General features: G+C 35.3%; 2 protein-coding genes across 2 annotated transcripts; one reads left to right on the forward strand and one right to left on the reverse strand.

Moving 5' to 3' along the window:
• Nucleotides 1-473: 473 nt before the first annotated feature.
• On the reverse strand, nt 474-4,706 carry LOC132124617 (transmembrane protein 231). The gene is made up of 7 exons (XM_059535711.1): nt 4,144-4,706; nt 3,893-4,059; nt 3,272-3,400; nt 2,989-3,132; nt 2,658-2,739; nt 2,312-2,417; nt 474-979 (listed from the first exon to the last, which is right to left on the reverse strand). The coding sequence occupies exons 1-7, from the start codon at nt 4,280-4,282 to the stop codon at nt 817-819; spliced, it is 930 nt and encodes a 309-aa protein (XP_059391694.1). The 5' UTR covers nt 4,283-4,706; the 3' UTR covers nt 474-816.
• A 39-nt stretch (nt 4,707-4,745) lies between these two features.
• Nucleotides 4,746-11,052, forward strand: LOC132124615 (gamma-aminobutyric acid receptor-associated protein-like 2). The gene is made up of 4 exons (XM_059535709.1): nt 4,746-4,918; nt 6,077-6,132; nt 7,796-7,968; nt 10,608-11,052. The coding sequence occupies exons 1-4, from the start codon at nt 4,789-4,791 to the stop codon at nt 10,696-10,698; spliced, it is 450 nt and encodes a 149-aa protein (XP_059391692.1). The 5' UTR covers nt 4,746-4,788; the 3' UTR covers nt 10,699-11,052.
• Nucleotides 11,053-12,238: the final 1,186 nt, after the last annotated feature.

Here is a 12,238-nt window from a genome sequence, read left to right on the forward strand (position 1 = left end):
ACATTGCATCTGCATCCTGTCCATTGTGCCAAACTTCCTGTGCTTGATCTCATTGGTGGACGTGAAGGAGAATACAACCGCTAGCACAGAGAATATCAGATATACAACATTTGTGAAGGTCTATCTGTGGAGCCAACTGAGACGAAGACAAGAGAAACATAAGAAAACATAAGATGTTTGAGTCAACAATAGTTTTATTCATCTGTTTTCTTTCGCTTAACCACTGACAGTAATCTTCCAGAGGATGTTTATCACATTATTTATTGTCAAACGGCAACGTTAAATATACAAACTCAGAGCAGGTACCAAAACACCATACTAATATTGTAAAATATAAGTGACACACAGCACTGATGAGACATCAAGCATAATAATGCAACTTTGTTGATGAGCATTATGCATTGATGAGCTGTTACTCATTCTCCAAGAGGAAAATGGATAAAAGGAAAGAGGAAATGCATAAAAAGGAAATGCATAAAAAATGTCACCTCAAGGACTTTTCATTCTTGTGGATTTGAAAACATCAGCATGCGGTCTTTAACGTCATTTTATACAATCAGAGTTTACCGCATGCTTTGTTTGAGGTTTTGGCTTGAAATATTTCTTCTATTAGTCTTTAAACAAAGCAAATAATACTTTGCGACGCATACGGCAGAACTCAAAGTCCTTTAAAACCAGAAAAACCAGTGACTCCACAAGAATCCTGGTGGGAATTCCTTATGAATGCACTTGAACTGAACAAAGATAACTATGTATATAGAAACAAACATTAGCAAACTCTAGTCCTCAACAACAAATGAAGGTGCACAAAAACTTTCAGGAGCTGTGCTGTTTAAACGGTAATACTGTGGTGGTTGGTAAAACCTGGTTTTGAAAGACGAATGTTTGAATGTGCTGGAAAACCCAAAGAAAGATGAGCAGGACGCTGACATACTGAATCCAGGCAAACTTGATCGTTTCCCAGAAGCCTGGCAGATAAGTAGAAGAACCAGTCAAGGAAATTAAACTGGAGTTGATCAAATCAAACATGAGTGGATCTCTAGGAATGCACAGAAGTCAGGAAATGAGATCTGCAACTCAAAGTCACTTCATGTGTCCAATATGTGCTTATGAGGGACTAAACTGAAAAGCATACAATTTCCTGTCATGTGTTTTAAAGCAAAATAATGCAATGCGAAAGAAACGTTTTCCCCTTTTTATGGTATCAGGATTTTATTGTAGACCAGATGGTTGATGTTAGTAACCAAGCATGAAGCATACAAATTGTGCACTATATACCCTGAAATAGAGAATCTTTTACAGACAAGGGATTGTTTGTAAACAAATATTGCTACTTACTATGCAATCATATAATAATTGCTGTTAATAATGTTTAATAGTCTGGTTGACTATGTCTTGTATTAATTTTTCTGAAAATTCCTGTCAAATGCACATAAACTGATCACCACTTATAAGCTACTACTAAATATTGTAGAAACGTAATTTTCTGTAAAGTTGCTTTACAAATGATTTGTATCATTTAATAGAATATCGAATTTAATTGAATTATTAAGACAAAAATTATAACTGAATGACTCTTGTGTTCAGATCAGTTTAAGAGATTATTCTAACATGCTTATTTATCACCAGTGTTGGAAACCGTTGTGCTGTTGTTTATTTTTCAACTTATGATACTTTCTTTCAGGATTCTTTATTGATAAATAAAGGTAAAATGAACAGCATTTATTTGAAATCCAAATTTTTGTAATATACACTTCTGTTAAAAAGTTTGGGGTCAGTAATTTTTTCTTTCTTTACTGTCAGAAATTAATACTTTTATTTAGCAACGATATATTTAAAAATCTAATATTTATATTGTTAAAAAAATATTTCTATTTTGAATAAACTACAAAAATTCCAGAAAAATATTAGGCAGCACGACTTCTTCCAACACTGAGTATCAAATCATCATATTTTCATGATTTCTGAAGATCATGTGACACTGAAGACTGGAGTCATGATGCTGAAAATACAGCGGAGCATCACAGAAATAAATTATGTATGTTAAAATAGAAAACCATTATTTTATATTGTAATAATATTTTAAAATATTGCTGTTTTTTCTGTATTTTTGATCAAATAAATGCAGCCTTGATAAGCATAAGAGACTCCATTCAAAATCAAAAACATTCAAAAATCTTACTGATCTCAGACTTTTGAACTTTTTTAGGACCCCACTGTTCTTCAGTTAGCTTATTTGTGTTCCACAGAAGAAGGCCATCTTTGTGTATTCCACACATATATCTAAAACACACGTAATTGTAAAGGATATGTAATAGTCTCCACCGGATAGTTGATCTGAGCGCTGATCTGGAAGGGAGAATTCGCAGCTCTGCCCACCGTCCACACGGGAATGACACCCGAGAGGTGAGCAGTCACTGACATTGAAAGAGATTTGACAGATAAGGTTTTAGTATTCAATAACAAAGAAACAGAAAATCCAGCAGTGGGTGATGAACACAGAAATAAACTCAGAGCATTCTAGAGGACGTCACTAAAAAATAGCCTATAGTGAATGCAAATCTCTGCTTTTTGAAAGCAATGAAGCGAAAACAAGGATGACCAGAGAGGCTCTTGACATATTCATAATAACAACAATGAAATGTTGCTTATCTTACAGTTTCTCTGCTGGTAGAGTCTAATGATGTTGGCCAGGTCATATGTACTCGCAAACGGACTGGATGCATCGATCAGTGAAACCTAGCAATGGAATAAACAGGCCATTAAAAATGCATATGTGATTGCTGCAAAACACAATTTGCATTTGAATCGAAATACGGTCCAGATAATTCCATCTCTTTTTATTCACGATCTTCCTGCTGACATGCTTCTGACAACATTGCAGCTTCGCAAGTCAAACCGGTTTCCAGCTAAATTTCCAGCAACGAGTGAATCATCACATTTATCTGTGCGTAGGTCATACGATGGGGGTTTTTGGGTTATACTCACATTGTAGATACTATGGAGACCTCGGTGAGGAAGAGGGGTGCGCTGGTTTAGCTTCAGGTCTCCACAGACGAACAGCTGAGATCCTGGGACAGGCGAGGAATGCTGCACAAAGGCAAGCGTCTGCATCACAACCGTAGACATTCGCTTGACAGATGGAGACAATCAGAGAGACAGATAAGTCATATGAGTAGAGCTATAGATAGAGAGAGATGGAGAAAGATATTAACACAATTTAGAGAGAGGCATCTGATTTGTGGTGCGTAGGAATGCACTGAATACACACAAACAGCTGGTATGAGAAGGTAAGGAGGAGCTGAATCCCGAACATCTGCTCTTCTGGCTTGAGTGGGATGCTGATTTGGAGCGTGAGAAGGTCAGATTTCCCATCCTGGTCTCTGTCCTCCTCCTGAACCTGAATAAGGAAAAAAACATGCTTTAACATGTTACCCTGGAGCACTAAAGCAGTCATGAATAGCTCAGGTATATTTGTAGCAATAGCCAACAATACATTGTATGGTTCAAAATTATACATTTTTCTTTTCTGCCAAAAATCATTAGGCTAAGTAAAGATAATATTCCATTAAGATATTTTGTACATTTCCTATTGTAAATAGATCAAAACTTAATTTTTATTAGTAATATGCATTGCTAAAGACTTTATTTGGACAAATTTAAAGGCGATTATCTTTCTCTCTCTCTCCCTCTCTTTTTTGTTTTTTGCTTCCTCAGATTCCAGATTTTCAAGTAGTTGTATCTCAAACAAATACTGTCCTCCTAAAAAACCATACATCACAATATTCAGATAATTGATCATCAGATTGTGATTGGTTTTGTGGTCCAGGGTCACATATGTTTATTATTGCAATAGTGCAAAAATTAATGACATAAAAAGTTAAGTTCTCACAGACACATTTGGGATGCGTAACTGATCTCCCATCAGTCGATTAAAGTTGGAAAACGTGCTCCAGGCTAGATAACTCCCTGCTGTGTCTGTGGCTCCGATCACAATCATGTCATACTGGAACTGAATGACCGCTTGCTCTTCATATGTGCTCCTCTTCAGCCAGAAGCCTGCTCGTAAAGCAGAGTCGATTCCTGTCATCACAACATCTGTGGAACTTGGAAAGGATTTGCTTGGAATAAAACACAGCTTACCTTGACTTCTGTAAGCCACCAGAAAAGGCGAAATATACGTGAGGCATAAAACCACACAGACAAACAGCGTTGCTCTCGTGCAAACGCGTGTTCTGTATCTTATTAAAGCGGGGTGGGTGTACACGTCATAAAAAGCCATTGTTGTTAATAATGTTGCAGTAAATACGAACTCCCATCCAACACCATTAAGCTCGTGTATATCCGGCGTGCAAAGTCAAATACATGCACCAGCCACGGTCAATAAAAGACTATTTCGACTAAATAGTACAACCCTTTTGGGGCAGAAACCTAATAACGTTAAATCAAGTGAATTAGTTACGTTAGCAAACGAACAACACGCGCACTGATTGTTCCGGTGGCGAGGCGTCATCGGTTCACCATAGCAACAGCGCGAAACTCGGCCCTGTGCGAAGTATGCGCATTATTAGATATGAAGTAATCAAAATCACGTTTGCAAACAAAACTTATGAGTTTAATCACTCGGTTTCTGCTATCAGATAAATGTAGCTGCTGCAAAATCTACGAACTCGTGTGAGAAAACAACCCCGGAATCGAGCGAATGGCAAAGCCCCGCCGTGACGTAAGCGCGCAAGTCGCGGTGACGTCACAACAGCTCGTCTGAAGACGCACGTCTGCTGCCGTTACATGATTGTTGACGTTTTTAGTTGTGAGATTTCGTTGACTTCAGATCATCAGATACTTTCGTTAACAGGTCGCTCCTCGAGCAGTACCTCTGCAAAAATGAAATGGATGTTTAAAGAGGACCATTCTCTGGGTAATTAGTCGGAAATGTTATGTTATTATCAACAACGGCCTGTCAGATGCGAATAGTTATTGATCTGTTGGTCAGTCTGATGCTTTTAGCTGCTAACTCGATCTAGCTCAGCTTGCGATCTAAGACTTTATTTATCTGATGATTTCTGGCAAGTTGTGTGCTGCTCATAATAACGACATTAATAACCATAATAAACCGAAATCACACCGTGGGAGAGTCAGCCTCTGGTTGTTTTATCAGCGTTTGTAGTGTGATTGTTTCTCTTTCGTTTTAGCGTACCATGTTTAGCATACAAACACGCATAATGCATTCATGTTTTTTTGTGACTGAGAGATATTCACATGTCTACTGTGTATGTAAATATTTGGTAATTGAGTTTGTTACATGTAACTAAATAATGTAATTACAATATATATATATATAATTGTAATCCGTTACAATTAACATTACTGATTTAAACAAAAGTGTAATTAAATCACAGTTAACGTTACTTATGAAAATCTTAACGATTACAAAGGGGGTTACATCCTTTTGTTTTTTTACACACACCCAATTGATTCCTTTCAGAAATTGCAGTTTTTCCTGTCATAACTAAGACAGATTTTATTTTAAAAACTGTATCATAGCTACTAAACTATTTCTTATGGTTTTAAATCTGTATTTAACCTCAGAATGACCTCAAAGTAAGTCTTATTTTGTGGTAGCTGTGCTTTAAAAATAAATTATAATGATCTTAATTCAAGTGATGAAGTGACCGTAATCAGTGTTGAGTTCTGTAAGGTTAACCCTGCTGCTTTACATGTTTCAAAATGATGAACAGTTGAAAACATTAAATATTTAGAAAAATAGTTAAATGTAATCAGTTACATTACATTAATAAACTAATTGAAATAGTTACACACTACTTATTACATTTTAGATAGGGTAACTTGTCATCTGTAACCTATTACATTTCCAAAGTAACCTTCCCTACACTGATAGTTACTGTCGAACAATGTGTTTGCTTGTGTGTGGTATTAAATCTATTTATGATTACTAAAAAAGAATGACTAATGAGAATCCAATGGTGTTCAAAACACTCTCTAATGAATATTAATGATGTGAAGAGCAATGCATGTAGACTGATGGATGTCTTGTCTTTTTGCATCCATCATTCAGAGCACAGGTGTGTGGAGTCGGCCAAAATCCGCAACAAGTACCCAGACAGAGTTCCTGTGAGTATGGATATGAGAAATTCAACATGGCCATAGCCTTCTCTGTTTTAAAATATATGATGATACGTGTTTGTTAGAGAGCTTATCACTGTTATGCACATCTGGGGAAAATCTAAGAACAAACCAGGAGTCATTTTCCATCTGGAAGGAATGGGGTTGTCACTATAATCAATAGTTATACCAATGCCAGTGAAATGTCATGATATTTCCATAAAACCAGTATGCTGTTGAACACAGGCCTGTTATCAGATGAAATAAACAAATTACCAAGACAAATAAGGAAAACCATTAAACACAGTTATATCACACAAAGGACCACTATGTAGAATCCAAATTATTAAGCATCTTTATTTGTCATTGACCCATTGTTATTTGACTAATAATAACCATGTCATAGACAACAGAAGGTGTGTAAAGACCCTTTCACACCAAACGTAAATGTTTGGCACAGAGATTTTTAGTTTGTTTGATTTCCTTTGGACAATGTGTCATGTTTTTTTCTTCATCCTGCAATAAATACTTCTAAATCGATTAGATTTCAGCATTTCATGATGCTAATGCACTGAAAGCTATTTGCCAACCAGCATAAACACCAAAGGATCTTGAATCAGCATTGAAGATGGATGTTAAGTGGTTGTTGTCTTTTTTCCTTTCCACACATATTGAGCACAAGCCTAAAACATCCATGTGTGCAGTGCATGAACCTTTGAACTACAAACATGATCTGCAATCAATGAGCTATTTGCATAAAATGTTCTGCAAACATTCATCATTTTAATTTGCGTAAGACATACAATTTATCCACTATCAACCGTTTTTTGTCACATACACTGTAAAAAAAAACAAAAAAAACACTGAATTTTCCAGTCTATGAAATCTTTTGAGTCTCAAATATAAAAAAAAATGCTATTTTCTTGAAACTACATAAAAATCCTTGTCAGAATAACAAAATTACCCCAGATGTTGCCCCATCTAGTCAAACACAGTTGGCTGGACAAAGAATTTCATATTGTTGAAATGTTAAGGCTTTGGGAGATCCCAGCATGCATTGCAGCATGAATAAATTATGCAGTTTACATTTACATTTAGCAGACACTTTTATCTTAAAACTGAATTATTACGCAGTTATGATTATGCAGTTACTGTTATAGCATTATTGTTTTGCTGATAACACTTTTGATAGTTGTTTGTTGTACTGTGATGAAAAGAGCTCTTCTTTTTAACGTGTTGGTTGTCACTGTTCTTGAGGTTTGTGTGAATAATTAATTACCTCAACGACAGTAATTGTTGTTTCAGTTGCTGTGACAATTTTTCCATTAGTAAAATAAGAAAATCAGAATTGCATGAACAAATGTATTTTTTTTATTTGTTGAGAAAGCTCAAAAGTCTTACTGCATCAGGTTGCCTTACTTTAAGTATTCTCAACAGTTTATTTTATACAGTGTATATACACACTATGTAGCCAAAAGTATTGGGACACTCTCTTCTAATGAACAGGTTTGACTACTTATCAAGTACAAATCCTATTGTTAAGCATATTGACCCTGGACCACAAAACCAGTTTTAAGTCGCTTATATTTTTAGCAATAGCTAAATCATCAATAAAAAGTGCATACTTTATAACATATGATTGCCTTTGTTTGCTTTCTCTTGTGTTTATCAGGTTATTGTAGAGAAAGTTTCTGGTTCACAGATTGTGGACATTGACAAGCGAAAGTATCTGGTCCCGTCTGACATTACAGTGGCCCAGTTCATGTGGATCATCAGAAAGCGGATCCAGCTGCCTTCTGAAAAAGCCATATTCCTTTTTGTCGACAAAACTGTCCCTCAGTCCAGGTACAATCCTGCTTTATTGATTACAAAGACTCTACTAAGTTCAGTGCCTATCAAAAATATTTAACCCGGCCAGACTTGACAATGTTAAATTTGAGTCTGTGTCAAAACACTTGAGTTAAAATCAATTAACAGTATTTGGGTATGATATCAATTACCACAAGTAAATCATTTAACCAAATTTGTGGTGCATTTACAATGTTAGAACATCAATGTGAAAATACTGTTTCAAAGACATGACTGAAACGAGACTAGTGTGATAGAAAAGAGTGCTACTACTGATGACATTTTTGTAGGTAAACCTGGAAGTTGATAGGATTTTCCATTGGCTGAATTATTATTATTATTATTCATTAAAAAATTATTAATTATTGCTGAAATAACAACAAAGGGTTTATGATTCTTCCACATCAAATTCATCACGATAATCCTCTCAAATGAACACCACTTTTATACATTTTGAAACCTAATTGCCTGAAGTTATAAGCATATGTTTGAAATAAACTACACCACAGTCTCATGATTTTAACATAACCATCAGTAACCTTCCTACAACTTTTATCAGTCTAAAAACATTCCCTGAATGCTTGAGCTCCTCCTTTGTCAGAACTGAACAAAGCTAGTGAGCTTTTTTAAATGTCCCCAGCAGCCACTGTTAGTGCCATTTAACTACTTGTTAGCAACACACCTTTTCAAGACATGTAAAAGCTGTAAAAATCAAAAGACCGTATTACTAGTTACTCCTTTCAAAATTAATATTATTACATTACTTATTACATTCTGGCAACAGAAAAAACAGTAATTAGTTACAATACTAGTTGTATTACTTTTCTTTCACACCCCACAGAAGTTGTAATTGCATATCTTCCCCACAAAATTATCCTCAAGCGTTACTACCAATATCTTTCTGCCCAAAATCCACATTGGAGAAGTTATTACAAATGCTCAGTGGTGATTGAATAGAGTAAGGAAGTGTTTAATTTTTTCTCATTGTGTAGCTTGAAGCTAATTGTTGTTATAATTTCTCTGTTACCCATAGTACGATTATATGTCATGATGCATTTTATCAAAATAAATCACAAATTAATAAAAAAATGTTTCGTTGTCAAAGAAGATTTTTAATTATAGTAACACAATGTATATCGGGATCAGAGGAATCAAGGCCATGTAATGCCCCACTTTTCTTCTGACAAAATCAATGCAATGGCAATATTTCCATCCACTGAAAAGCTTTTCCGTATTCCAAGCTTGCCTGTTGCACCAGTGACTCTCATCATGTGTTCACAATTGTGAAAATTATGAAAATAAATCTAGGAATTATTGGATTTCAAATCAGTGGGGTTGAGGCATCAAAAGTAACTAGCTAACTAGCTGTTTTATAGATGGTAACGGTAATAATATTATTTAAATTAAATTAGTAATTACAGTATTACCTACTGCAATGTTATTACTGTAACGAGTTACTGTCCATTACTGATGTATTTTATGCTGTGAAATAAAACACGGAAATATCCTGAGCTTGTTTTAAACACAAACCTTATTTGACCAAAGCCCATTGAGGATAGTGGAACCACAAGTACTAAAATATGAACTTCTCTCTGGATTTTGAGCTACAAAACTGTCATGCCTACAGCACTAATGCTTACTGACTTACCAAAACAGCGGTGATGTTCTGTAACACTGTCAACTCACCATTAGTTACTTATAATGCAGACTGTGTCAGAGCAGTTTTACTGTTTTAAACAGGGAAATAGTGTGATGAAATAGTGTGCTGTTCTCATCTGGCCAGATCAAAACAGCAGTGTAACTCTAGGCTGCAACAATATTGAGCAAACCCTGCCCACAGGAACATCACTTGTTTGTTTTATGCTTGATTTCAAATAACACGTTTTTATGAACCTCGGGTTCATATGCACAAATAAAAAAAAATTATAAATAAGAAAAACTAGCTTTTAACAGACCAAACTACCCACATATCTCATATTTCAAATATTCCAGGAAATGAAGAGACAATGACACACCAACTACAGGAATTCAGTTTACTAAAACATCTGCAGGAGTCTAGTATTTCCTTATACAGCAGACATGTTCACAATGTGGATTTACTTGAATTGCTTCCTGAACATGCAACATTCAAGCTGCTGAAACTCTATAGGGCTGTGATTGTGTACAGTAACTGAAGATAAGGTGTCAGATTTCGTATGAAAGGGAAGGAATTAACTACTGGAATATTTTCCTGTGACGCGCGGGTCACACCCAACATCCTCCTTTTACATCCATTTATAAAGACTCTCCATTACCCCCCTCCAACTGCCATCCCAAAAACACTCACCTGATCTTCTCTAGTTTACCGATGCTTGAGAACACTGCAAAACAACAGGCTACAGAAGTGAACAGGGTTTATTTTGGATTAATCTGTTATTAATATGGTATTCATTTGATGTGCCTTCTATTGACATTTTCACACAAATTGTAATTTTCCTTTCCCGTCGCTTAATGTGGTTCAGTTACTGTCAAAATCTTTCAAAGTCATTTTCACAACATACCTGTGCATTCATTTATTCTATTTAATTTAAAATATTGATCTATATGGTTTTTATAGGTGAATCTATTTCTACTTACAATCCTCATTCTTGTTTCAGTCTGACTATGGGGCAGCTCTACGAAAAAGAAAAAGACGAGGACGGCTTTTTGTACGTGGCTTACAGTGGAGAAAACACGTTTGGATATTAGGATCCCTGCATCATCCCAGGCTGTGCAACACATCAATCCCGTTTCTTTTGGACTGCGCGATTGGGAACATGATCAACTCATCTGTCAATTAACCATGTAGCAGATGTGTTTGTACCTCTATTGTCACCCATCACATTGTGCTCTGAAACATTAGATCGTCTGCATTAGTGATTTTTCTTCTTTTGGTGAATGGTGTTATTACAGACGCTTAATGATGTTGACACTGAGAATATATAGTAACTTTTAATGTTTTCATTTATCTGTATTTTCCCCCTGTAAATTATATATTTAAGATAATTGAAAGGTAAGGTAGCTGGATGACCTAACCAATAAAAACCAACACCAAAAAATAAACCGATTGTCAATATGATTTATTGACACCCACTATTTCAAGGAATCTTTTTCAGAATATTGAGGTCAATCATACAGGTTTGGATCTACATGATGAGGATTTTTATTCAGCTGTCCTTTAATAGTATAAATAAAAACCTCACGGACCAGAACATATATGGTCGCAATGTAAGCTTTAATGCAAAGTTTACCCGTTACTGAAAAACTAGATGACTCACTTGATGCTCTTTATCATACCACAAATGCAAATACTGACCAGTGGCTTTCAGTCTAAAAAGAAAAGACTATGAAAGTGTAACACAATAGCTTTCACTGAAAACCTTCACCTCATTCAAATTTTACTGATCATGAGACATTTGAAAACCAGTGGTGTTTGGCATCAGTGAGATTTGAGAAGTACAGCAAATGTTTCTGACACAAAGCCCCTGTATTAACAGACTTGGATTGAATAGCGTAGTATACATGCATTTTTTGGTTTATAGCCCCCGTTCAATATACACTTTTACTGAATGATAGTGAGCCTGCTAACATAAGTGCTCAACACTGATTACTGTCAGAGTTTAAAAATCACTCAAATTAAGATCATAATTTAATTTTAAAGCACAGACACCACAACATCTGACTTTAGCACCTCTTTTCACTTTGGGACCGTTCTCAGGTTAAACTCTATTAAATATAGTTTAATAGCTACAATGCTGTTTTTGAAATCAAACATTTGCTATGACAGGAAACACTGGCATCTAACAATGCCTTGGAAAAAAAACTGTTAATCTAAAAAAAAAGAAAGCATACACTTAAACCGTTATAGAGTAAGAATGCGTCCTATTCTGTGTCCTAAACTCCTGAAACACAGGGGTCTCATATTTTAAAGCAGTCAATGTAATTTGGGAAAGAAATCAATCAAATCTGTGTATGTGTGAAAATATTCAGATGTAACTCTCTTTGTAATTATTAACTGAAATTTAATTACACTTTTTTCTCAGTAAGTGTAACAGATTACAGTTATAGTTATTTAGTAATTACATTATGTAATTTAGTTACATGTAACTAGTTACTCCCCAACACTGTTTAAGGTTCACTTAGCAGTTTACACTTTTATTTAACTTTTTTTTTTTCAAGTATTTTTTTTATTGTTTGAGACACAGCTTTTACTAATTTAATCCGTTCAGGACACTGATGTGATAAAGTC

The sequence above is a fragment of the Carassius carassius genome, chromosome 43 (genome assembly GCF_963082965.1).
Source record: "Carassius carassius chromosome 43, fCarCar2.1, whole genome shotgun sequence".
Taxonomy (NCBI): domain Eukaryota; kingdom Metazoa; phylum Chordata; class Actinopteri; order Cypriniformes; family Cyprinidae; genus Carassius; species Carassius carassius.